General features: G+C 43.4%; 4 protein-coding genes across 6 annotated transcripts in view; 3 read left to right on the top strand and 1 right to left on the bottom strand.

The window, feature by feature from the left end:
* The window catches only part of RB195_009332 (uncharacterized protein), a gene marked incomplete at both ends in the record, with an annotated part of 8,675 nt that extends 5,904 nt beyond the window's left edge, over nt 1-2,771 (top strand). The window contains 10 exons of the mRNA XM_064189843.1: nt 42-176; nt 251-349; nt 414-566; nt 698-847; nt 1,546-1,604; nt 1,667-1,825; nt 2,019-2,154; nt 2,233-2,325; nt 2,471-2,552; nt 2,662-2,771. Of these exons, the coding sequence (XP_064047426.1) occupies nt 42-176; nt 251-349; nt 414-566; nt 698-847; nt 1,546-1,604; nt 1,667-1,825; nt 2,019-2,154; nt 2,233-2,325; nt 2,471-2,552; nt 2,662-2,771 (1,176 nt within the window). The remainder of the gene's footprint in view (nt 1-41; nt 177-250; nt 350-413; nt 567-697; nt 848-1,545; nt 1,605-1,666; nt 1,826-2,018; nt 2,155-2,232; nt 2,326-2,470; nt 2,553-2,661) is intronic.
* Nucleotides 2,772-3,820: 1,049 nt separating this feature from the next.
* RB195_009331 (uncharacterized protein) lies at nt 3,821-11,894 on the top strand (the record flags this gene model as incomplete). Of its 2 annotated transcripts, XM_064189842.1 has the most annotated exons (16): nt 3,821-3,928; nt 5,922-5,981; nt 6,030-6,139; nt 6,662-6,728; nt 8,025-8,076; nt 8,456-8,524; nt 9,026-9,129; nt 9,414-9,535; nt 9,588-9,663; nt 9,722-9,831; nt 9,916-10,006; nt 10,070-10,454; nt 10,960-11,070; nt 11,247-11,336; nt 11,393-11,508; nt 11,730-11,894. In XM_064189842.1, 16 exons carry the CDS (start codon nt 3,821-3,823, stop codon nt 11,892-11,894), a joined length of 1,836 nt encoding a protein of 611 aa, XP_064047424.1. The 2 variants fall into 2 exon arrangements, with proteins under 2 accessions (XP_064047424.1, XP_064047425.1); XM_064189841.1 differs by lacking the exons at nt 3,821-3,928; nt 5,922-5,981; nt 8,025-8,076; nt 8,456-8,524 and having other exon boundaries at nt 6,092-6,139.
* Nucleotides 11,895-13,289: 1,395 nt separating this feature from the next.
* On the top strand, nt 13,290-20,118 carry RB195_009330 (uncharacterized protein; the record flags this gene model as incomplete). Its single annotated transcript, XM_064189840.1, has 11 exons — nt 13,290-13,403; nt 13,459-13,555; nt 13,612-13,724; nt 13,899-14,021; nt 14,554-14,634; nt 15,504-15,599; nt 15,827-15,904; nt 15,959-16,039; nt 19,649-19,768; nt 19,889-19,990; nt 20,041-20,118. The coding sequence occupies 11 exons, from the start codon at nt 13,290-13,292 to the stop codon at nt 20,116-20,118; spliced, it is 1,083 nt and encodes a 360-aa protein (XP_064047423.1).
* Nucleotides 20,119-20,407: 289 nt separating this feature from the next.
* RB195_009329 (uncharacterized protein) lies at nt 20,408-24,816 on the bottom strand (the record flags this gene model as incomplete). Of its 2 annotated transcripts, XM_064189839.1 has the most annotated exons (9): nt 20,408-20,557; nt 21,874-21,977; nt 22,064-22,175; nt 22,260-22,332; nt 22,403-22,571; nt 23,716-23,824; nt 24,106-24,124; nt 24,319-24,413; nt 24,664-24,816. In XM_064189839.1, 9 exons carry the CDS (start codon nt 24,814-24,816, stop codon nt 20,408-20,410), a joined length of 984 nt encoding a protein of 327 aa, XP_064047421.1. The 2 variants fall into 2 exon arrangements, with proteins under 2 accessions (XP_064047421.1, XP_064047422.1); XM_064189838.1 differs by lacking the exons at nt 24,106-24,124; nt 24,319-24,413.
* Between the last annotated feature and the right edge of the window lie 204 nt (nt 24,817-25,020).

Raw genomic sequence — 25,020 nt, 5'->3', positions numbered from 1 at the left:
CGCAACGAGCACTTCTAATACCACTATCTTTCATTTTTTAGGCAAACATCGAATCCACAGCCACTTTGATTACGGTAGCTCGAAATCGACTAGTTGAAGATGGTTATAGGCAGCTGTCAATGTTGTCCACGCGGGCGTTGAAGTCGACCATTCGCGTGAAATTTGTTAACCAACAAGTTCGTTCCTTGTTACATGTCATTTCATATTCTGCCGTTGTTCTAACGTTAAGCAGATTGAGACAAAAGTTCAGGGTCTTGACGAAGCGGGTATAGACCAGGATGGCGTGTTCAAAGAATTTTTAGAGCTAACTATCAAGCAAGTCTTTGATCCAGCACTAAATTTGTTTCATGTGAGATTTTACTTAAAACAGACCTAATTACTTTTCCATGTGTCTTATGCTTTTACCAATACAGAGCACAGCAGCTGGCGTGCTGTATCCGTCATCGACCTCAAGTGTCCATGAAGATCACTTGGCATTGTTCCAATTTGTAGGAAGGATCTTGGCTAAGGCTGTGTATGAAGGGATTGTGGTAGACGTGCAGCTCGCGCCTGTCTTGTTGGCTGCAGTAAGATTTTACCTATATTTTTTTCAGTGTAAAGTTTTTCATGGTTAAATTACAGTGGAAATTATGTTTCGTTCATTTCTTTTCATCAATTGTAATATTCTGGATCAGTGAAACAGTAAAGACCTGTTAAGATGCTTGGTGGACGACGCTTATGTGCATTCGACGAATTATCACAACTGGATCCTGAGCTATACCGCAACCTTACCTTTGTTAAAAAGTACAACGGTGACGTAAGCGACCTTTCACTGACATTTTCCATAGACGAGGACTTCATGGGCAAGGTGATTTCTATACCTTGTGTAAAATGAAGCAGCTAACGATGAATGCCAATCACCTGTACTAAATAGTCCCAAAAAAGTAACTGCAGCAAAATGCTTTGGATTTCTTCACCATACCATCTTTTTTTTTATTCGGAAACGAATGAAAACGAATGGTAAAAAGAAGTGTGACTGAAAGTCGCTGCAGCGTAATGCCCGGCTTGGTTTGCAAACCATAAGAAAAGACAAGTTAGACATAGCTGTAAGGATTCTTCTCTTACTGGTAGAGGAGGTACTAACTAGTTATATATGAAGCCTGAGGTCATTCAGGACAGCTACTTTTTCCTTTGTAAATGCCTTTTATACTTTATTCCGTTCTACTTTCTTGTTTTCTTGCCATTACTAGTGTTTATTTCCTTTTTTTATTTTGATTTTATTCCGTATTACTCAGTTCTTCATCATATGAGTGGCATTTTATCGGAATATAAACTTTCTCGAATATTCTTCAATATTACAGTGACTATGCAGAGACATTGTAGAACAAACAAGGCCACAGTGATATTTTTGGTTGTTATTTGGTTGTTAGGCCCACAGTGATTCTAGCAACTATGAGCGGGTGGTGACTTCAACGTAGTGAAATCAGACCTGTCCTAATCAGACATAATTTTGTGATTCTGTCCTGAACTTCCCTTTCATAAAGAATTTCATGGTCATGGTTTCAGATCAACACTGTGGATTTAATCCCTGGCGGTCGAACAATACAGGTCACTAATGAGAATAAGTAGGGGAATTAGTTTGTAACATCCAGATAAGAAGAAGAGAGAAGAAAAACTGCCAGTTTAGGATCGATTACGTGCACAGAATGGCTCATCACCGTGTGTTCTCTCAGACTAAGCAACAATGTCGTGCTTTTGTGGCGGGGGCTCAGTCTGTCCTGAATCCAGCATGGTTGTTCCTTTTTGCCCCCCATGAGCTTCAGTTCATCATTAGCGGCTACACGAGGTGAACTTTAGATACTTTCAAATCCTGCTCGAAACGTTAAATTTTCAAAAATGTGACATTAGTCATAACTTTTTCTCTAGTAGGTATTTGTTTCTGCATCAGTTCAGCCCTATCTCCCTTCAAACATATTTGAACGTTTGGGTGCGTTTATTTGGAATAGTTTTTTCCTGCATATTTTCTTTCTTATTTTCAGTGACATTGACATGGCAGATTTGAAGAAACATGTTCAATACTATGGGGGATTCCATGGAAGCCATAGGTTGATCAAATGGCTATGGGAAATTGTTGAAAAGGATTTCACCCCAGATGAGAGAAGGCTATTTCTCAAGGTAAATATGTGTGCTCCCCAATTTCTTTTACAATTACTTTACAATTTTATCGTTTCCTACTATCAATTATTTCTGAAGTTCGTCACGAGTTGCTCACGTCCACCATTGTTGGGATTCTCGTACCTTGAACCGCCATTCTCCATTCGCTGTGTTGAGGTTTCAGATGATCAGGTACATTACAATTGCATTCGTCTTTATACTGGACTTGAAGAAAGCTTTAAACTTGTAAGGAATTTCGAGGAGATCTGTCCATAAACGCCACTTTTGAAATCCTTGTTGGAATAGGTTCACTTCACAAGATGTTGTCGTCTTTCAGGACCAAGGAGATACCTTAGGCAGCGTCGTACGAGGTTTTCTTGCCCTGAAGAAGAGCCAGTCGTCATCACGACTGCCAACAGGTAACGAAAATATCAGTAAATAATCTATTTTGTTTATGCTGAATATTTTCATTTCTCATTCTACTATTACTAACCAAGAGAGCATTTAAAGAAGTAGTATGTTTTGCAGCTTCGACTTGTTTCAACCTTCTTAAATTGCCGAACTACAATAAAAAATCGGTGCTGCTGTCGAAGTTACGTTATGCGATTCATTCGGAGACCGGCTTCGAACTTAGTTGATTCCATTTTTCTTTCTAAAAATGTGTTTACAAGTCAATATGTTTATTTTATGTATATCATACGAGCCATGTGTTCAACTCATGTCATAATCATCGCTATTTTTCGGGTCCAGTATTAAGTGATGTAGGATTTTCTTTGATGCTTTTTAGAAATTGTGCTGTAGAGGAACTCATTAGTTCCGATAAAAGATTCTTTATATATAGAACAGTATTGCAAGTGTTTTGAAAGTTGTCAGTGAAGAAGTAATGACTTTATTGTCATGGAAAGAGTCGTGACCTCAGGTAAGGAACATTGCTGTTTTTTTTTTCGTAGTCTTTGAAAATTTGTTCTGCGAAAGGAATCCATTTATAGACGTTAGAATCAACTATCAATAAGGGAGAAAAATCTTAATCGCGAGATGCGTTTAAGCTTAAGCTATTTGGTTGCAACATGTTCTAGTTCTGAAAAGAACATACCTAGCTTAGTCTCGCAAAAGGGAGAATACGAACAAAACAAAGGTCCTGTCTTCAAAGGTGATTGACTAAGTATCCTTAGCATTGAAGGTAGCAACCAAGCCAGGCGTAGTGCTTGAACCCAACGATTCGTTGATGAAGTTGGTTCAAAACGTCCTGGCTTGTGGTTTTATGCGTAAGTGGTTGCACTCGAAGCGAAACTGCGGGACCTTCGCTGATCTCCGAAAGCTGATTGGAAGAAGCGAGGCTCCCACCACAAGCGCAACCCCTTAACGCATCGTCACAGTTCACTTGAAGCCGATCGTAATGTGAGGAACGAAGTATAACATGATAAGATGTGCCGTGTGTCAATTATAGTCGGACCAAAGCTACGTGATGCCCGCCGCAATTGCGGAACTAGGTTGGCTGTTGCGGTCGGGATGGGACCCATACCCATATCCTTAGCACGAAGATACTTTACAGGCGAAGGTCCCACCCCGATCCCATTCGCCACCTCCATTGTGCCACTCAGCCGCTTATGCAGGTGCGCCGCACTTCAGGTTGTTTTGACTCGAATATTGTATATGTTCAACTTCCGTTTGTGACAGAAAGGACTCGATGGGCCGAAATCGTTGCACGATCGGAGAAAATGCTGAGAACTGCAGAGAACAAGTCACCATCTTGCTTCTAATTGTATACATGCAACTTACACTTACGGATACAAGGGTTTGATTCCCTACGAAAGTGAAATCTCTGCAAAATGTGAAGAAAAATGAACAACTTTGAGTTGTGCGGAACATGTGACTCAGAAAGTGCTATTTAAATTCTGACCGCTTATATAAATTTTAGTATTCGACAGTTACAATGAGCAGGCAATACTGCTCATTAGCACTGTTGGCTGTACATTTTAACTTTTGAATACTAAAATTATGTAGAGTTAGGTAGAGCGGGCGGTTGAGAAGGGGTCTTTGTCAGCTCCACTCATCGCTGCAGTCCCAGAGAAGTTATGATGGTCCCATCTCGATCCCAAGCGCGCCGCTTCGTACGCAACTACTTAGGTGACTGCGTCGAGCTCCAGGTAGTTTTGACCCGAATGTATTCGACGGTTAAAAATTCGAACTTCGAGGTTATTTCTTCATTACGCTCGTCCAAGAGCTGGAGCTGTAACAAGTTTTTTTGATTGTAGGCATACGCTTCCTTCTTCCAAGAACACGTCGGCAAAATTTTTTGGGAATTATTTTAGGATAAAACTCTTAATATCCACAATTTCACCTTTCTAGATGGTTTGGTTATTTTAAAATTTTGTGGGTTACATCACTTTTCCTTATAAAATGCACACGAATTTCAGAAAAAAAAAACTTCCAGGACCAGTCATTCAAGAGGTGTCTTTTTTTTAAAGTAAAGTTATGAGCTTTCTTCTAACTTTCTTTCAATTTTTGACACTTTTGATCTTTCATTATCACTGGTAGGTGTAAATGGTCGACAACTGAATAACATCATATGAGTCGGGCGTTCTCTGTATAGTCGGGTCAAAACGACATGAAGCACGGTGCATTTGCGTACGCGCTGGAAACGGTGCGGAGGAGGCAGCAGTTGGAACCGAGGTGGGGCCATTGCGAATTGCAGCGATGGGTGGCGCCAGCAACAGTTCCAGTGCGCTCCACCACCTCGAGAGAAGCCGCGTACGCAATTGCACCGTGCATCATGTCGTTCTGACCCTACTAAATATAGTCGGGTCCAAACGACATGAAGCACACAGTTGTTGCGCAGTCGGCTGCGCTCGAGGCGGTGCAGCGGAGACAGCGGATGGAATCGAGACGGGACAATGGCGAACTACAGAAATGGATGGTGGTAGCACGGATCCTTGCACGATTCCAACCGCTACGCTCCACCGCGCCGCTTCGAGCGCAGCCGCCTTCGCGACTGTCCGTGCTTCATGTCGTTTTGACCCAACCATAAAGTTATTCGTTGTTCCTTAAATTTTGTAAAGGTTTCACTTCCAGTGATGATCGATCCCTAGACAGTATTTCATCATTAGCCACCTAAATTTCCGTGCATATTGTGCATTCAAAGCATTGTGAACAAAGTGGTGCTGTGCACCACACAGCAGTGTTCTTGTGTGAGAAAAAGATGAACTTTTGTCGCACAAGGAAAAAGACTGTTATAACTTGCTTCTTTTGTTTGCAGAGTAAATATCACTTAGAAGTTCACTGATAGCATTAGAATTGTTGACAAAAACAAATGTTATATTTCCTACTTCTTTTGTTTATTTACAGTTTGTTCCTAGGGGTGAAGCACAGAATCGGCAAGGAGATCTGACTACATTTCTAGGTGAGTTAGTCGTATATATCGGTTAGTCTTGTTATCTCCTCAGTTTGGAGAAGAAGCGAACCCCTTCCAAATGGAGCGTCGAAAAAAGTATTCTATCTGAAAGTGTAGCCGGTGCGACTGACCCGACCATAGTCGACGCCAGAGTCTCGGTGTAAGCGGATGCTCTCGAGTCGGTACGGTGGAGCTGTCGGCTGTGATCAAGGCGTGGTCCTTGCAGGCTGCACTGATCTCTGCTGGTCTGACTAGCACCGAAGAGGGATTCTACCTCAATCCCACCGCACCGCATCGAGAGCAGCCCCTTACGCAACCGCGCCGAGCTTCAGGTCATTTTGACCCAAGTGTAGTTCAACGCACAACTACACTGGCAATCCTAAAATTAATTTTGCAGAAGGAACCAGTTCTTCTCCAGTGGATAGCAACACTATCCAGACATTTCCGCACGAGAAAGGTCTTTCAGAGCTAGGTTCCTTCCTCATTGATTAAGTGTAACTTTTAGATTAACCAACAAGAAGAGGTCAAAAATTCGAGGAGAAAATCTACGACAAAACCTTGTCCTGAATGCTGCAGGGAGTTCCCTCTTCCATCAGCGAGGGACTATGCTCTAAAGTGAAAATTTTCTGCAAATCTCACTATTTCCTTTAAAAAAACTGTTCGAATTTGAGCGTATATGAATTTACGCTACTTTGATAAGAGGTTGGGGCTAAAGGCGGCGTATCACGAAACCGACAATGTTGAGGTCTCCGTGGAGAAATGTAGAGTAGGGCTGTATATAAAGAGTATAGGTGTGGACACGCTCAATTCCCTCTAATCGTCCTGAAAAACGGTGTGGAGACTGCCCTTTTTCCTAGAAGGGACGTTAAAACACGCCGCTCATGCTCCGGTTCCCTCACTGGTTTCACCTGAAAAAGCCTGCCGAGGAGACCCCATTGATTGATGTCCGCTCGCTCTTGGAGGCGGTGCGTGCGCAGGAAAGGCGTGTTCTACTGTACCTCGCAAGAACTAGGTCTGTTTTTAAGTACAGGGAGGAAAGCGAGACTCAAACATAATCAGTTTCATGATATGCTGCCTTTGAATAACGTTTTAAAGCGCAGTTCTTCAAGTATCCAGAACGTAGTACATCTAATTTAGAGTTCTGATACAGATACCAGTCCTTGTCTATCCATCAAGCGGACTATCAGCAAGGAAACACAGCAGTGTGAGTTACTTGAGGTATTCGAAAAGTATAGTCGGGTCAAACGGGTAAAATGTAGTTGGATGACGGTACTCAGTAGGTCGGGTCAATCGGGGCCCTAAGGGTTGAACATTAGTCTCAGAGGATCTATGACATGTAAGCTAAAGTTAATAAGAGAAAAAAAGTAAGATTGAGCGTCTAAAGATAAGAGCGCCTCCCCCGCCATATCAAAATTTTTCCCCTAAAGTGAGCTAATGTGAGGTTTTGTGAGTTTTTCATTACTTTATTAAGTCCATAATCATCAGGGTGCTTTCCTCTGCGCTTGACAAAATCATCTTATTGAAAAGATCATTTATGCTTGATATCAAGGTGCGAAAAATGTTAGGTTATAATCAACACCAAATATCTACCCGACTGAGCTCAACGCGCACACTGTCTCTCTTCGACATGCAATTCCTAAACCTCTGCTCTGTCTCTCAATCAGTGAAGCATCACACTTATCCGGTCAAATACACTCTTCGCTAACTGTAGGTACAGTCGGGTCAAAACGACATGAAGCAGCAAGCACACCGCTCGTGTAGTCACACGAGCGAGTGCTGGAGCAACGCGGTTTTCAACCGCAGCGATAAATACAATTTTGAACCTAATTTCAAAAGCAAAACATAAACAATAACAAAACAAGAACCTAAGACGAAAAAACCAGAAAGAAAACAAAACACTAAAAACAGAAAAAAACAAGAAATAAGAGCCAATGTCGGTCTGGCTGGTGTCACTTCACGTCACTTTGGCAAATTGCCAAGCAGACCACTCGCAGGACGCTGCGAGCACTTGGAAACTGCATCGCTCCAGCACGACCGCTCGTGTAGCTACATCCGTGCTTCATGTCGTCTTGACCTTTACAGTTAGCGTGGAGTGTATTTAACCGGAAGGGCGCGATTCTTCTCTGATTGAGAAGCAGAGCAGAGGTGGAGGGAATGCTTGTCAAAGAGAGAAAGTGTGTGCGCTGAGCTCAGTCGGATAGACATATTTGGTGCCGATTACAAACTAACACTTTTCGCTGTTTAATATCAGTGAATGAAAGGTGATCTTTTCAATAAGATTATTTTGTCAAGCGTACAGGAAAGAGCACTGATAAGCACAGACTTCATAAAGTAATGAAACACTCACAGAACCTTACATTACTTCACCTTCATCTATTACACTGAAAAAGACCACTATGCGGCCTTGCGATGGGAAGATAATGGAAGAAAGAATAATGACTCGTACGCGAAACAACTGTAGGGAAAGCGTGGTAAATGACGTGGAGTTTATCTTCGACAGGTACTAGCAAAACCAATGGATAACAAAGGCTCGCAGATCCAACAAAAGTTTGGTGAATTATGGAGAGCTTCCACACCCGAGCAAATAAAGTGGAATTAGCATGGGCACTACATCTTGGTGGGTAGCCGTTGTAGCTGGGTCATAAACCACCTGAAGCTCGATGCCACCGCGCAAGCAGACTGCGCTTGAGGCGGCGCGGCGGAGCGTAGCGGTTCGATCAAGGCAGAACCTAGCGAGTCCCAAACCCTTTCCCGCTTCGATCCCAATCGTACTTATCTTCGAGCGCAGCCGCTATACCGTCAATGGACCTACTATGGAGAGTTGATGACTACGTCTCGGAGTTTTTCTCACAACGATTAAAGGATAAAAGATAAAGTTTCTGGCGTTAACCAATCCGCTTGGGATCCGCCCCAACGTTCACTTCAATTCAGAATCGTCTGAGGTTTACGAACGTGTAACTGGCCTATACAATGACTTGCGGTGGCTAGCCGATGTGTCAAGTCAGTGTTTTCATTCTCCCGGACAGGTTTGGTACCACTTTATCGACCCCGGAGGGATGAAAGGCTTGGTGACCACTAGGGCGGATTCGAACCTGTGATCGAACGTGCAGGCAGTGGAACCTCTACCCGTTACACTACACCCGCCCCTCATTGCCATTATTGAATGATAAATTATTAGGTGAACAGCGTTGATCAATTCATTTGCGTTCGACTTCAACTCGGATTCGTTTGATCTTCGTGAATGCGTGTGCAGCTTACATAGCGGCTACATAGGCGGGTGCTAGACGGTGTGTGAATTAAGTGTTTTTATCCTCCCAGACTGGTCTGGGACCAGTTTGGGAGGAGAAACCGTAGAAATGGAAGTGGAAGGTTTGCGTGGCTCAGGGCTCTGGGGCCAAGAGTCGAATGTGCAGTCGCAGCAGAACCTCCATCTGTCTGCGCTACACCCGCCTCTACCTACTATTAGTTGAAAATCAATGGATAATAACGGAAACAATTTAGGCAATGCTAATAAACGATTCCCTTGGAAGATTGTGAATGCTAAGCACCGTATTCCGTGTTCAGAGTGCTTTCCGTTCTACTCCATTCAACTGGGATGCTTCTATGTTTGTTTATCTTCTTTAACGTATAGTAGATCTTCTTATCCTCAGGTCAAAACGACTTGAATACCGGTGCAGCTGCGTAAGCTGTCGCTCTCGAAGCGGTGCGATTAGCGTAGCGGTTGCGGTCGGGGTGGGATCCTCGCTAGCACCACTCGCCGGTTTGTGATGGTCCCGCCTCGATCCAAACCGCTAGCCGCAACGCGCCGTTTCGAGGGCAGCCGCTTGAGCAACTGCATCAAGCTTCATGTCGTTTTGACCCGACTGTAAACATAAACACAAGATTTTAGGTGTCGACCGCACCTGTAATATTTCCTATGAGATCAACAAAGCAGAAGATTAATTCGATATACATCTGTCGATATTTCGCAAGCATTCGTTATTGTATAAACACTCAAAGGGAATGTAAGAGGTGATAATCATTACTATAAATGTTATTAGATACTAATAATCCATTGTCACAGATATGTATCCACCGTTTCGGTGCCTTTCGACTTGATCAACGCAATTTACGCAAAAGACCATGATTTATTTATCCGAGTATCACTTTTACCTTTTTTGAACATTTTAGTTCAAAAATGCGTAAACTCAGTTTCAGCTTAATTCAAGCGCTCTCTCCCATTCTTGTTTTTGTAACAGCGAGTTAGTGGATTTTGATGTCACACAAGGAGAAAGAGCGAATTCACTCATTCATCATATAGTGCTTAGGTAACTCTCTACTGAAACTAAATTACTCGCTAGATTACTTAAAATTAATTAATTAATTGATTTTCACACAAAATCATTCTTAAGAACACCAGCGACTTCGTTTTGCGCAAAACTTTTGGATGTGAACACGGCTTACTTTTCGAAACTTCTCAAACCGTTCACTGTCTTCTTCGAGGTGAGTTGAGTTCATCAGGCCTCATTAAGTTCAGACTATATCGTGAGTCGGAAAAAATTCCAGGATCTCATTGGTGCAACATCACCTGAAAAACTACGTTATCAAGCGAGAATGATTGTGTGTCGGAACTCACGCCGTCCACCAATTTCACCGCGTACTTGGGAACCATACGATATTTTCCGAAAAAAGCATCCTAATACTCGTAAACCAGTCAACTCTCAATATGTCCGAGAAGTAAAATTTCCAAGTTCACCAAAAACACCGCCTCCCGCCACAGCTTCTTTGTCTGTAGCGAAAGATGGTGAGATATTGTCGTCTCGATATTCTTTGCCTCAAATTCCCGACGAGGCTTGTGATGCTGGAACACCGGCATTAAAAACAGCATCATTTCACTCTCGTGACATCTCTGATGACTTCACAGACGTTGTGTACGGATTTGGTACCACGCGTGAGTTTTTTCTTCTGTTGAGTTTTACAGTTCTTTAGAATTAAATCTGTCTATCTGCAGCCAGGACTGTGTTCAACTGGGCGGGCGCGACGCATCCGTCACAACGCGCGCTGTTCCTCTGTCTCTCACACACACACGCGCGCGTCCCTTCTGCTCTCCTTTGAGGGCGCACTCTTCCGTTTGAACTTTGAATTTTCGATACCGTCTGTACAATGTTAGTAGCGTTCTCGTCCGTCTCATGCAGAACCAAGAGAACCGCTCTGCCCTACCGTAGGGTCAAAACGACATGACGCACGATGCAGATGCGTAAGCAGCTGTGCTCGAAGCGATGCGCTGGAGCGTAGCGGTTAGGACCATAGGAGGACTTTGCTGGGACCATTCTTTCCTGCACTTCGCAATACCCCCGCCTCAATCGCAACCGTTTTCTCCACAGCGCCGCTCCGAACCGCAGCCGCTTATGCAACTGCACCGTGCTTCATGTCGTTTCGATCCTACTATACTTCAGATGAGCCGCTAGAAGTGGGTCAAGATATCCTGACTGGATTGCAACCTTGCATGTCATCTGTGGATTTATCTGAGATCACTTCTTTCCCAAGCTATGTGCTCGATGGAGAGGGTATGTAGAGTTTCCGGTAAAGTCACGACGCTTGATCCAGAAAAAACTAAGCTGTTTTTCTTTAAAATCAACGAATCACTGCGACTTTGATGTGCATATTTGATCCACCGCCCGCTTTCCTATATTTCTTATTCAACTTTAGAATTTTTGTGAGTTGTGATCTGAGTAGTGTTCAGGAGCTTACAAACAGGATTTTTATGAGTGCAATACAGCACAAGCCCCTCAACAATTTTCCAACCTCACTGGTATCCCATTAGCTGAACAAGGTGGGTTAGTAATATCATAACGAAAAAAAATTCATTACGAAGTATTACTGTCCTAGAAGGTGAAGAGGAAAATGGCATATCTACTGTCACACAGGTAGCTGTAGATAGCAGTCCAACTGAAAATGGAGTACCGCCTCTGTATTCTCTGGCAGAATATCGATCCAGTGAACAGGTACGTAACTGCAGAATATCGATCCAGTAAACAGGTACGTAACCGGTAAGCACCGGACGGGTTCGACCAGGGTGAGCGCGATTCGCTTGTAAGGGAAGGGTCTGCGTTACGGGCGCGTCGCGGTGTCCCTGGTTGAACACAACCAGTGCCGACTATATTGAGTAAAACAAATGGAACCCAAAAAGTGAAAGTGATTGAATTGATTGAAAACGAAAGTTCAGGAACTGGACAACTCTCTTCCCGCTTGTACAGATCAAACTGATCTTGGACAAAACCATCATCCATTCTCAAGTGATGATTCCTCACTTTACTTCCTACCTTTGGACGATCTATCACAAGCTGATTTCATGGACGTTGCAGAACTATCCTGGAACAATTTTTCGTAATATGACAATGCTAGAACAGATCATTCTATTTTATCTCTAAGAAGTTGACAGTTACTTTTCGGTGTATTTTACGCTATAGTTCGAAACTTGTGCTTCGGTAAGAAGAAAATAATGAAAGGATCAATATTCATATAGTATAAATGTAATGAAGTCATTATCTAAAACTTCAACCTTTCTTCTTTCATTGTTCCTTCGTAGTTTAATATTAATATCACATTGATGTCACTTAACATTAGAAAGGTAAAGACAAATATCACACTCATTTAGCGACATTTTCATAAGCCTGTCTTTGTGTAATGAGCTGTTTACAAACACTTTAACTTTTTTTTTTAAAGTTTGTTGTTCCAATAATTGTAGTCAATTCCGAATTATTCGAAGAGAAACAACATGTTCTGTTGATGTTTTTGCCCTCGATATGCACGAGGTGTTCCTGAGATGGGAAATCAAATGAACGTTTACAAACGCGCGTTGTTTCATGGTGTTCGCACGGCTGATGCAATACACACATCAGACAAGAATAAAAACTACAGTCGGGTCAAAACGACACGAAGCACGGTGGAGTTGCGTAAGCGGTTGCGCTCGAAGCGGCGCGGTGAAGCAAGCGGTTGGAATTGAGGTGGGACCGTCGCGGCTACTAGTGCAGTGAGCAAGGACCTCTCAATCTCAACCACTACGCTCCACCGCTTCGAGCGCGCGATACCAGCGACGATTCCCGACGAGATACCGCGACGGTTGCGAACTCTGCGGGCAGTCTGCGCTGAAGGCGAGAAGACCGTGTTTAGAACCCTGGGCAAATCTGCCTGGGGATCTTAAAGGCATCACCCACGAATCTGGAGAGGTACGGGTTTCAGGCGGGTAATTCCTAACGGGGTCGTAGATTGTGGGAAAGAGGATGATTCCGTTCATCTCTCCTTGTGTTCCAGAACGCTGCTTCTTACGAAGGGTTCTGTTGCAATGCGCAACCCTTGCGCCCTGCTCCCGCCTGCGATTCGTCGAAAACCCATCGGACGAATCGCAGCCAGGGCGTGGTGCAATGGTTGTGCATTGCAGCAGAGGCCGTCGTAAGAAACAGCATTCCGGGGTCGTCCGTTTACACCGACACTGGGAGAGATGAACGGAATCAATCACTATCTGCGATCTCGCATTGGGATTATCCGGCTGAAAGTCGTACCACCCCAGATTCGTGGGGTGATGCCTTTAAGCAAAAGAGATCACCAACTTTCGTGATCTTTAAATCACTAACAACCACAATCCAGGGAATTAGCGATAAAACTGAATGCAAAATACTGATAGAACTATCAATCAATATATAAGCGCTTCTTCTACACGGTTTAGTTCATTTTCATACAAAAAGTTGTGTACGAAGTTGGTGTCCACACTTGAAGCCAACCCGCTATGGCTACAAAAGTCAACAAAAAAGGTGGTCGGACAACAAAACTTCGTCGCCGAACGCGTGTTATCGAAGCCACTTATGAAGAGCCTGAAGGTGGTGGTAGTGCAGTGAAGAGAGTGAGCATTTCCATTACTTCTTCCTCGGAGCAACAGCAATTTGTGCTTATTCTAGCCAGGCTCGATTAAAAAATCTGGAGGTGGTGGTGGTGGTGTTAGCCCTGAAGTGGAGAAGCATCTGGATACGTTTGTCGAGACCTACACCACATTGGGTTGGTACGATATAGCGTTCCCCATGACTTTGTGCGTCTGAACATCAGGATTCCAGGTGTAGAAGGTCTCCGTCGCCAGTTTAAAGAAAGTCTCTCGTCATATCGAGCACCGGATGAAAAGTACAAATACAAAGCTTTTGAAGCACATCCCGATAAAAATCGATATATGGTATTGGAACATGACATTTATAGAAAGTTTCCAAGAAGGACCTTTATACTATGCGAAAGAATTTCTCGGTCAAAATCCAAGAACTTGTACTCACGAAGCAAATGAGAGGATTCTTTCCTTTTCATCCGAGAACACAGAAAGGTTGGATTGTTCCATAAGATAACTGGAATTTAGGACGTTGTTTGCTTGGATGAGACAAGAGTTATTCTTACACTGAACGTGCCACCGTCAACAGACTATATTCATGCGAACTGGATCAAATTCGAAGGGCATGACAAGGTCTTTATCGGTACACAGGCAAGTCCCAGGAAATTCTGGCTTTTCTCATGGCGCTGCTGCCGCCACATGATTATGTTCGTTTGGACAAAACACGACGACACTAGAAACCCGGATTCTGGTTTTGATAGGTGGGACGCGCCGGAAACGAAGGCTTTCGACTAATAATGTTTCCCGCGATCAATGCTTATCAAATAAATAGTCATCGAAAACTATCGTGGTTGTTAAAGTTGAGTCCAGAGGACATAAAGCCGGGTTTGAAGCGGTTCGGTGGTGCGTACTGGACCTTTACCAGCACCTTCGCTGCAGTCTGCGATGGTCCCACGTGGATCCTAACCGCTGCGGCGCTTCAAATGCAGCCGCTCACTCAACTGAACCGCGCTTCAAATCGCTTTGACCCGACTATATCACCGGTAAGGACCGAGTATAGCGGCAGCTTCAAAATAAACAGCAACAAAAATTTCCCTACGTTTCCCAGAGCTTTTGCCATTCTAACCTGTTCAATGTAACTGAGCTCGTTGGTTAATCATGTCTCATTGTTCCTTATTTTCAGGCCCCGTTGGACAACACCATTGAAGATTTTTGGCGTATGGTCTTTCAAGAAGGATCTCCACATATAGTTAATCTCACAAAGGTGCAGACCTCTACTTACCGAATATGATGCAGGTTTAAAAACGTAGTATTTGCCAACGCGGACTGACGATAAAATGTGATGGTGGTAACGATATGGTCACATATGGTCGGGTCGAAACGACATGAAGCGCGGACAGTTGCGAGCGGCGCGGTGGAGCGTAGCGGTTGGGATCGTGTGAGGATCCACGCTACCGCCACCCACCCATCATGCAGTTCGTCATAGTCCCACCTCGATTCCAACCGCTGTCTTCACCGCACCGCTTCGAGATGATCTAGATTTTAGATGTCTCCAGATGGTTTGGTTTCGTTTTGACTCGACTATGCCAGCTCTTGGATCCAGGGGTCATGAGGAACACCTCATTCCGACTCGTCGTACTGTCGACTCTTCTTCACCTTTTGGAACACAATTTCGCCTCTCTGTCCCTGTACTCAGCCATTCTCATCATCCTACTGTAGTAACCATGATCTTCGGCTCTGAGCGCTTTATTCCGATATCTTTTAAATAAAATAAAGCCACTGGCGTATCTCCACTCGGTGCTCAAACACGCTTACTGGATTCAATTCTTTTTGGACTGCGTGTTGGTATAAATAATTGGGGATCAATGTTGTTATCATCTAGCATAAGTCAGGCAACAATTTTCGACTCCATGAAAGGTCAGTTTGCATTAGAGCGGTTTCGAACCCACGACCGTGTGGCTACAACGGACCTCTAGACGACTGCGCCACGGGCCCTTGAAATAAAATAATAAAATAATAATATTAAAATATTAAGATAATAATGAAATAGTAAATAAAATGGAAATATTGAGGTTCCTCCTAGAATGTTAGAAAAAAAGTTACCATGTACCGATTAAATATCGCCACTTCCAGGTTGTTGAAGACGGTAAAATAAAAGGAACTCAATACTGGCCATTAGAAGCTGGGCAGTACCAAACTTACGGGAAAATGTTTGTTAACACTAAGAAGGTATGGATTTCTCGACTATTTATCGTTACAGTGATACAAAAATCTTCATTTGTCAAAAATGGGCGTTCACTCTATGGTTGTCGAAAGTGTTCACTCAGGCGGACACGATACGTGTTCGGTTAGAGCAAGGTAGAGGGAATGGGAACGTCTTTACAAAATGCATTTCTACCTCATTTCTGACAATGTCACTTCGTTTGAGGCAACTTATGAGAAAGATCCCCTTTCAGGTAGAGTCTGAAGGGAAGTTCATGATCTACACTGTAGAAGTTCTACCTGAGGGTTGTTCGAATTCAAACATTGTCAAGGTATGACTCTTCATCGCTCATGAAGAAATGAAAAAGAAGTTCATTTTTCCTTAGGTCCTGCATATGACTAGTTGGCCCGATCGCGGTCTACCAATGAGCGGCCGTCACGTACTTCGACTGATTCGTCAAGTCACCGTAAGTATTTCATATTATTGAAGTCAGCTCAAAGGACCTGAACCCCAGTTCTGCTCAAATTCTGCAAGCAGCTGCGCTCGAATACGGCGCGGTGGAAGGAGCGGTTGAGGTCGCGTTGTCCATCTGGCTCAACGGCCGGCCCCACCCCGCCGCTTTGAAGGCAACCGCTCACGCAACTACATCGAGCTTTCCATAGTTTTTGCTCGACTATACCAACTTTTGATATGAATAAAAAGACACAGTACTGTGTGGTTCGAAAGTGCAGCTATTTATGATAGTATTTGTGAGACTTCCTCGGTGACTCCTAAGCCCGGTGTAGTAAAGTTGTCCCTTCTACGTTGGACGTGAGAGTCACCCAGTGGAGGGTATCGTAATGAAAATGACCACATCATAGTCAGTAAAAGGTTTTCCGTCGTTGTTGTGCTAAAGTCGTATACGGTATCGGGCCATTGCTTGCTCCAAGAAATGCTTTGTTTTATGGGGAGAAAAGGGAGACTCGCAAAGTTCAGAGAGAGCGTTAAAAACGATCGTTGTCTGGTACCCTTTCGCTACGCTAACCGCTTTTTGGGAAGATTTCGCAATGGAAAACATCGACGAGCAATACGATCAGCCCACTGGACCCTCACGCTGCATGAGGAAGGATGAATTTTGAAACCACCTTCAGCCAACACTTCTGCTCTTCTCTCTAAGCTCTTCCATTATCGTCTTTCTGCAAAGCAGAAAACCTTAGAGAAAAGAGCAGAAGTGTTGGCTGAAGCTGCAGAGGTGGGAAGAAACATCCACTATGCCCGTCGAGATTGCCAATCGCAAGACAAAGATGACTGCTCTTCGGAACCCGAAAGGAACAGCCATTGCATCGAGAAGGGGGATGGAGAAAATCATCTACGACTTCTACTCTGATCTCTTCGACAGCCATGTCCACTTGCCTTCTCACCGCCTGAGGTAGGATGGAAATGTCATTCCAGGGGTTCTCCCGTGCGAAGTACGACATGCTATCATGTCGGTAAGAAGTCGTGCGGCATGCGGTCCCGACAGAATAAGACCAGAACACCTGAAGGACCTTCCGTCAGTACTCATCAACGCTCTGACGAGGCTCTTTACACTTTATCTGTCGGAATGCAAGGTTCCTGAACAGTGGAAGACCAGCAATACCGTGTTGTTGTGTCCGTCATCTACAAGCTCTTTACAAGAGCGATCTTTAATAGTGATTAAAAAAGTCTTGGGTGAAGGACAGGCATGCGAGCAAGCAGGGTTTCGAGAAAGAGTCAGCCTGATTGATCAGATTCACACCGTTTCAAAACTCATCGAGGTATCACGAAAGTACAAGATCCCGCTTTGTCTCACTTTCATCGACATGAAGAAGGTCTTCTACTCAGTTGAGACGGAAACCGTCATGGAAGCTTGGACAACCAAGGCGTCCCTACTCAGTACATAAAGGTACTTCGAGAGTTGTACAGTAACTTCACAACCAGAATTTCGCCATTCTACAAGAATATCATCATTGACGTGAAGATAAAGGTCTGACAGAGTGCCTAAAGTATTCACAGTCACCCTCGAGAACGCATTGAAATGGAATGGGACGACATGGGAGTGGAGGTTGATCGGCAGCTATACCATCTGCGCTTTACTGATGGCATTGTTCTGATAACATCTAGCATCAGTCAAGCGGAACGAATGCTGACCGAATTCAACGAAACATGTGGATGCATCAGTCTGGAACTGAATCTGCGAGAGAAGATGTTCATCCGTAACGGATGGGTTTCGGATGCCCCATTCACGCTCAACGGAATGAGCATATCCAAATGCACCAGCTACGTTTATCTGGGTCGGGAAACGAACATGAACAACGACCTGACCACCGAGTTTTGCAGGAGGCGAGCGGCATGGGGAGCCTATAAGAGCGTCGAGGATGTGGTGAAGAAGACCAAGAGCTCCGTGCTCACCTCTTCAACACCACTATAATTCTTGCTTAGACCTATGCTTCGGAAACCTGGGCATTTCACAACCAGGAAGAAAATGCTGTGAGCGTCACTGAACGCGCAATTGAGAGTGTTGTAAGATGGGAATTTCACGGTGTTATTCGCGTAGAACAAACCCGCGTTTTATACGTTGCATTCTTGTATGACCACCCCGTTGTTTCTGCGTGAACATGTTCTGTTCCGTTCTGTTCCTTTCTTCGTGTTCGACTTCAATAAAGCTTCTCATCTCCGGGTGTAACGACATCCACAAGAACTGGCAATCAGCGGACTACAACAAGGACTGCTGAGGACAACGATTTTTGCTCGAAAACTGCAGCCCCGGCTCCAAGCCCGGTCGAATCGCTGGTACAAGGACTCTAGGTCGGACTCCAAGCGGGTCGAACCGAGGGTCAACTTTTAAAATAGCTTCGCCCTTTTTGCCTGGCCGAACTGCTGAGTGGACACTCAGGCTGCCCACTCAGCAGTTCGGCCAGGCAAAAAGGCTGTGATCCCGGCTGTTACTGCGGTCGCGCAGCGGACTGAACAGCAACTCCAAAATGGATGCTGAAACTCTGCGTACCATCTTGGAAGTGCATCTTTGCCAAGTTCGGAAATCCAGAGACGCTCGTCACGGACAACGGAACGTAGTTCATGTCGTCTCAGTTCACTTTATTCTGAAGTTTCCGAGGAATCTTGCACATTCGCACGCCGCCGTTCCATCCATAAAGCAATGACAAGCAGAACGTTGAGCAATGGACAAGCAGAACAAAGAGGACTTGCCAAGCTGAAGGGGGAGGAACCAACAGTGGACGCACTACAAACGTTTCTGATGGCATATCGATCCACTCGCTGCCCGTCTGCACCTGACCAGCGTTCACCTGCCGAAGCATTCCTGGAACACCGACTGTGAGCGGAACTCGATCTAATGTTACCGTCTAGAGATATCACAAACGGTACACGAGATGTCAAAATGGAATCTCAATTCAATCGTCAAAATGAAGCACGATGCCGCAGCTTTCAAATCAGCGACGCGATTTTTGCCAATGATTATCGAGGACAGAAACCTACTTGGACTTTTGGTTTCATCGCAGCCCGTGTTGGAAATCTACACTGTTCGCTGTGGAAACGAAGTATGGACTCAGCACGTAAACCAGTTGCCATACAGGATCGGCACAACTGCGACAAACACTTTCTTGGATGTGTTCGACCTACCACTACTCGACTCTGCGAGCAAGGAGATGATGCAACGCCGACTGCCGACTCGTCTCAACGACCGCAACTCCTTCGACGCCTTCATAAAACAATGACATGACTAATTTGGGAGTGCAGCCGGTATCCTAGATATCCTTTCGTTTTCATGATCGCTTTTGTGAGGTTAGATTAGCAGGACTTGGGATTTTACAGACAAGCAGCACGCCTAGTATGGATTACCCGCTTTTACACTCTCTTCCAGCATGAATCACCATGGAGTATGATTTGCACTAAGTTAGTTATATAGTCAAACACTCCGAGATGTTGCTTTAGCCTGCCGATGCGATGACGATTTCCAGCAGGTGGATATATACAGATTGATGAAAAAAAAGATGATTTTTTCTCATTATTTTACCTGAACAGATCAATAAGATAGACTATATAAACAGTTCTGGTTTAGGGTGACAAACTCGACAATGGACCTATAATAATGCACTGTTCGGCTGGAATAGGCAGGACTGGCACCATCATGTTAATTGATGTTATTCTAAGAAGACTATTTAGCTGTAAAGAAATTGATGTGAGTTCAGCAGAAAAACGAACTACAGCTACTTTTTGTAGTAAATGTAGACGACACCATTCAAATAAGAAATTGCACAAATCTCGAAAAAAAAATGTAGCTCTGCTCATATCTTTTCAGTTAGTTGATCTATTCAAAACACTTCGGAATCAGCGTGCATCGTGCGTTCAACAGGAGGGACAATACGTCTTCATCATACTTAGCGTACTTGATTACATTAAGGTTCGTCCTTCCGTAGATTAAAGCAACCCGTTTTAAGGCCGAGTTTTCAGATTAAATGTCCCAAGTACAAGGATCGAGTGTGCAAATTTATAGACGACTTCAAAAATGCACTATTGGTCTCAACTTAATGCGTACTCCGTTCCTGCAACGAGAACACCAAATTTAAGCCAAAACAATAGAAAACGCTAAAATGGTGACTATAGGTTAAAGCTTTTCATGTGACGCTGTGAATTCGTAACCGATTGCATAAATCTGAACGTATAAAGATAATTTTATTTCCTCTCAACAAAACAATTCTCACACGTAAATAACAAAAGTAACAATTCATCAACAAATTATAGCATGTCAGATCCTAATGTATATGAGAAATGTGGATGCCTAAAAAATCTAAGTGCAAAGAAATTGGAACCGTGATAGTTACTTCGAAATAAAAGCCTTGATCTTGTTCAGAAGACCAACATATTGCGAGTGCTCGTAGTGTGTCGCGTAGGCTACAAGAGTTTTGCAGAACTGAGCATCGAATCCGCGCTCTTCTAGATAACGAACGAACAGCAAGTCATGCAAATCCTGCAATGAGTGCAATTTTTTTTTAAAAAGTGGGTTGAACAAATTAAAGGCCAAGTTGTATCAATACATCACAGAAATGGTAGGCTCTGCAATAAAATTAGTGAAAAGACAAGATAATGCAAATAAGGTCCATGTGATAAGACGTTATTCTTCCTAGCATGTTCGGTCTTCAACAACTCATAAAATATGTCGGCTAGTCAAGTTTCCACGCACTGAGGGTGTATGTGTACGATCTAACGATGTACACGAAGCTTTTAAGTGCACTTCCTAAGAGTGTGTAATGGAGCATTAAGACCCGTCTCTTGCGCTTTTGTCAACTTAGTGCAAATACGAATGAAAAAAAAATATTGCATACTCGAACCTTTTACAGTTATGATGGAAAAATATCCATAAACCGATAAAGTGGGCACCATACTTCTACCAAATGCGAGTTCTGGAGCGAATAAAGGAACAGCGTGCAAGGCACTGGCACTAGGTTGGATTCGAATCATCCATCGATTCAGGATTCGCATCCTAACCTCTCCGACCGCGCTGCACCCGCTTGGAGTAAATAATCTAGTCGAAAAAAATGCCTTTAACCGGTCCAAAAGGTTGTTTCAGTGAAACTAATACACAATGTCGAGATTCCAACATTTAAGGACTTATAGATGGGTGAAAACATGAGAACCAAACAACCATGCCATGTAATAACGCATTTAGACCGTGGGTGTTTGTTTATGTGTAACGAAGTTCCAGAAAGCAGTGAAACCGGTCCTATAGCGTCGAATTGTTGCGCCGGCGCCACAAAGCGGTGAAATGAGGTAAGCCGGGTCCCACGGTACGCCAGCGTAAAAAAGCACTGAGGGCTCCATGGTACTCGATTGGTATGAGGAAGCCCAAAAATTGGAAAGCGGAATTACTGTACCCCAGCACCGCGAAACAATTTCAAGCGATTTCGTTGAAAAATAAATGACACTGGCCGCTGGACTTTATGGCCGTGACAAGTGCGTGCAAATCTTGTACATTTTACTTATAAAAGGAAATGTAATGGTCACAAGTCTAGTCTGCATTTTAAGTTCGCCTTAAATAGGGGATGTAATGAGCAACTATAAAAACGATTTCAACAAGCAGCGTGTGGGATTCCAAAACTTAAGGCTTGCACTAAAAAAATCATGGAACCCACTAACAAATATACTAAATCCTAGAATGTTTCTCATTCGTGTGCTATTAACAACGAGTATTCTGAAACTACTATCTGTGGAAAAAACACCCCACCCCCCAAAAAAAAAAAAACACAAAAAAAAAATGTATTCAACTCATATTCAAAAAAAACCTACAGGATCGATGTATTTCCCGCTGCTAGCGTAAACTTCCGATGCCACATCTTCGTCTTCTCCTTTAGCCGCCGGAGCCACGTAAAATTCTTCAACTCGGAAATCGTCTAAAAAAAAAAGTTTAAGATGAAATAGAAACCATGAGCTCTCAATTTTCAGCGATTCTACAAAATGCTCGAAATATTAAACTTACATTCTCCCTGCACATCAACACTCTCGACCAAGTCGAGGTGGAAGCACAGACGCTCATTGCCCTTGGTTATTTCAACAGTGAAAGGAGGCAGAGCTACAGGTACAGGAGCTGCCTAAACATCATAGTCGTAAGAAGAGGGTGCAATCAAGATTAATTACGAACTCAAGGATATACAGTAAAGATAAAGAGTACACACCTCTGGTTGTGCTTCATCCTCAAATCCTTCATCCATATCGACAGAGTGATTGACATTAAATACAACAAGGATGCTGAAGAATAGAAAATTTCAGGTTAATTAATCCAATATGTTAAAAGATCTGAGTAATAAGCAGAACTAACTTCTCCTTTCCGTACTGCTTAGTCAGACGAACCTCTGCGTCTTTGGTTGCAATCTTGAATCCATGGAAGGATGGTGCAGCAGAACCACCAAGATTCTCTTGAGAAAGCTGCTGCTCAGCTTGGATCTCTCTGGTGAGTGCCTCGGTCAATTCTGGTGCAACGTTGAATGCTGAAATAAGCAAAGTTATTCGGAAACTGGTAAAAAACGTCTCACTGAGAAGTATGAAAAATAAAACAGGAAAGAACGACAAAAAGAAAAGTGATGCAATGTTCTCTATTCTGTTAGAAACTCATCATCTAGCAACGCTAGGTCTATCAAGAATGTTCAGCCATATTTCCAGCATCACTCGAAAAATTCGGAAGTACGGATAGAATGTTAACATCAACTTTCACCATCAACAACATAGACGTAACAATATTCCATTCATCCGAAGCCGAAGAAACTGATCTTGCAGATACTTCAAATTGGTGACCTAATGGTTAAAAACACATGGAAATATTTGAATATAATATACCACGTAGAAAGAGTTGTAACTATGAAAAACAATCACAGGGAAAATGAATCGAAGGGCCATTTCACACCGCAGCTATGAGGTATGCTCAGAAATTGTAATAATATTTATAAGTGTATGTGTAATGCATGCATTTTGTTTGTTCTTTCTTCAATGAACTGATTTCTGCACAAGAACCAAAATTGACAAATGGGAATCATGTTCATATTATGTGTTTAAAACCGCAAAACAAAGCGCTCTATTACTTTCTAAGCCAATTTTATAGATTTGTTGTTGATTGATACACTTCAATGAACGATCAATCAGTATCAGGATGAGCGGTACGAGATACGCCTTCACTATTGGAATTTCGATCAATCGTGAATCGCTCAGAAGCGGCAAGAAAATGCCACGTAACATATACGGTGATGATTAATAATTCTTCAAGGTATAGAATAGAGGATTAGACTTCCTCTTTTCTCTTAGTTACTCTAGCTTACATGACATAGATCTTCTAAGACTAATGCTTAGGTCTTATGGCTGTGATTGATTAATTCATTTACTTCCAGAAATAAGAGCGCGGGTGTAAAATGTAGTTGGGAGGGATACTCATGGCGCCCTTATTTCTGGAAGTAAATAAGTAAATCAATCATGGCCCTAAGATCTAAGCATTAATCTTAGAGGATCTATGACATGTGAGCTAAAGTTACTAAGAGAAAAAGAAAGAGAGGGCTTCCAGAAATAAGGACGCCATTGAGTGCCCCCCCCCCCCAAACTACATTTTCCCCTACACTTTATGTCAAAGAAAAAAGAAAGACTCACCTCTATATGATGTGGATATGGCACGAACGGGGACATGGTTGATTGCACTAAGTTTCACTGCTTTACCAGCAAGTCGAGAAAGAGATCGAAGCATTGCAACGGATTTCATCTGCAAAAATAAGTCGAATAAACAATTCTTCTCATTAATGATAAACAGCTTCCTATAAAATTCAACGTAAGAACATCAAAAAGAAAAATAATATGAAATCCTATTATTATCAATATGAAGTTAAAAAGACAACGGGAATCAAAAGCAAAGTTAGCCACTTACAGAGGATCAAAACTGTTACTGAAAGTAGGAGTAGCAGAAACAAACGGGCGAAGCTGCTCTAACGACTTTAGAAAACTTAAGTCGTCGAAAAAAGGGACAGAAAGATAGCTTAGACTCACCCCAACAACCAGATGGTCACTGAATGCCGCACAAGACTCACACAGAAGGAAGAAATGCTACGTAATTTCAATGCACACATACTTATCTACATACTGCAGTATATTACACTCAAAATAGAAAAATAAAAGAGACGTGAGGAAACCGAGGAAGAACACCGAAGGAGAATGATGAAAATTAAAGGACCGGAAGATTTGCATCGTGTTTGGACCCACTAAGCGAGCACAACTCGTACGAAAAGGTCGTCGCATCTCTTTCCGTGAGAGATTCGTTTATGCGTTGCTTTGAGATTATTATTTGGGTGCCTACTCTTCAAAAGATGGCCTGAATACCAGGGATGGCCGCTGTTTCTCACCGTAATCATTAGGTCACAATCAGACCGTGGAAGTTGTATTGAAGGGTGATCTAGCTCTTTTGACGTTGGGAGTAGACGGATGCTTTGTCACGAAGTCACAGAACTTCTGTGACTGTGAAATATTGAAGTTCGTTGCAACATCTGACTTATTCCAATCTGTTATGATTTTTTCGGTGCAGGGATTTTTTTTTGCGAAGGATTTTACCATTACAATATGTGGTCCAGTCCAATCGAAATGACCTGTAGCTCCGTGCACTCGCATTGTCCTCGCAGCGACACGGAGCCGGAGCCTGGCGATTGGAATCGCGGCGGGACCCTCGCTGGCACCATTCATCGCCGGAGCTAGGGATGGTCCCATCGCAATCCCAACCGCTGGGTCCACGGCGCCGCTTCCAGCGTTCCCCCCTACGCAACTACAGAAATCTTCAGATCGTTTTTACTCGATTGTAGAGTTAGCTCCAACGACCTGGTGCAATTGCGTAAGTGTTTGGAGTGTTGCGGTGGGACCCTCGCTCGTGTGAGTAATCCGATGGAGCCAGCAACGGTTCCACTACGAGCGCAA

The sequence above is a fragment of the Necator americanus genome, chromosome III (genome assembly GCF_031761385.1).
Source record: "Necator americanus strain Aroian chromosome III, whole genome shotgun sequence".
NCBI classification, from domain to species: domain Eukaryota; kingdom Metazoa; phylum Nematoda; class Chromadorea; order Rhabditida; family Ancylostomatidae; genus Necator; species Necator americanus.
The sequence above is the reverse complement of the archived record's forward strand: the minus strand, read 5'-3'. Positions and strand labels throughout refer to the sequence as shown.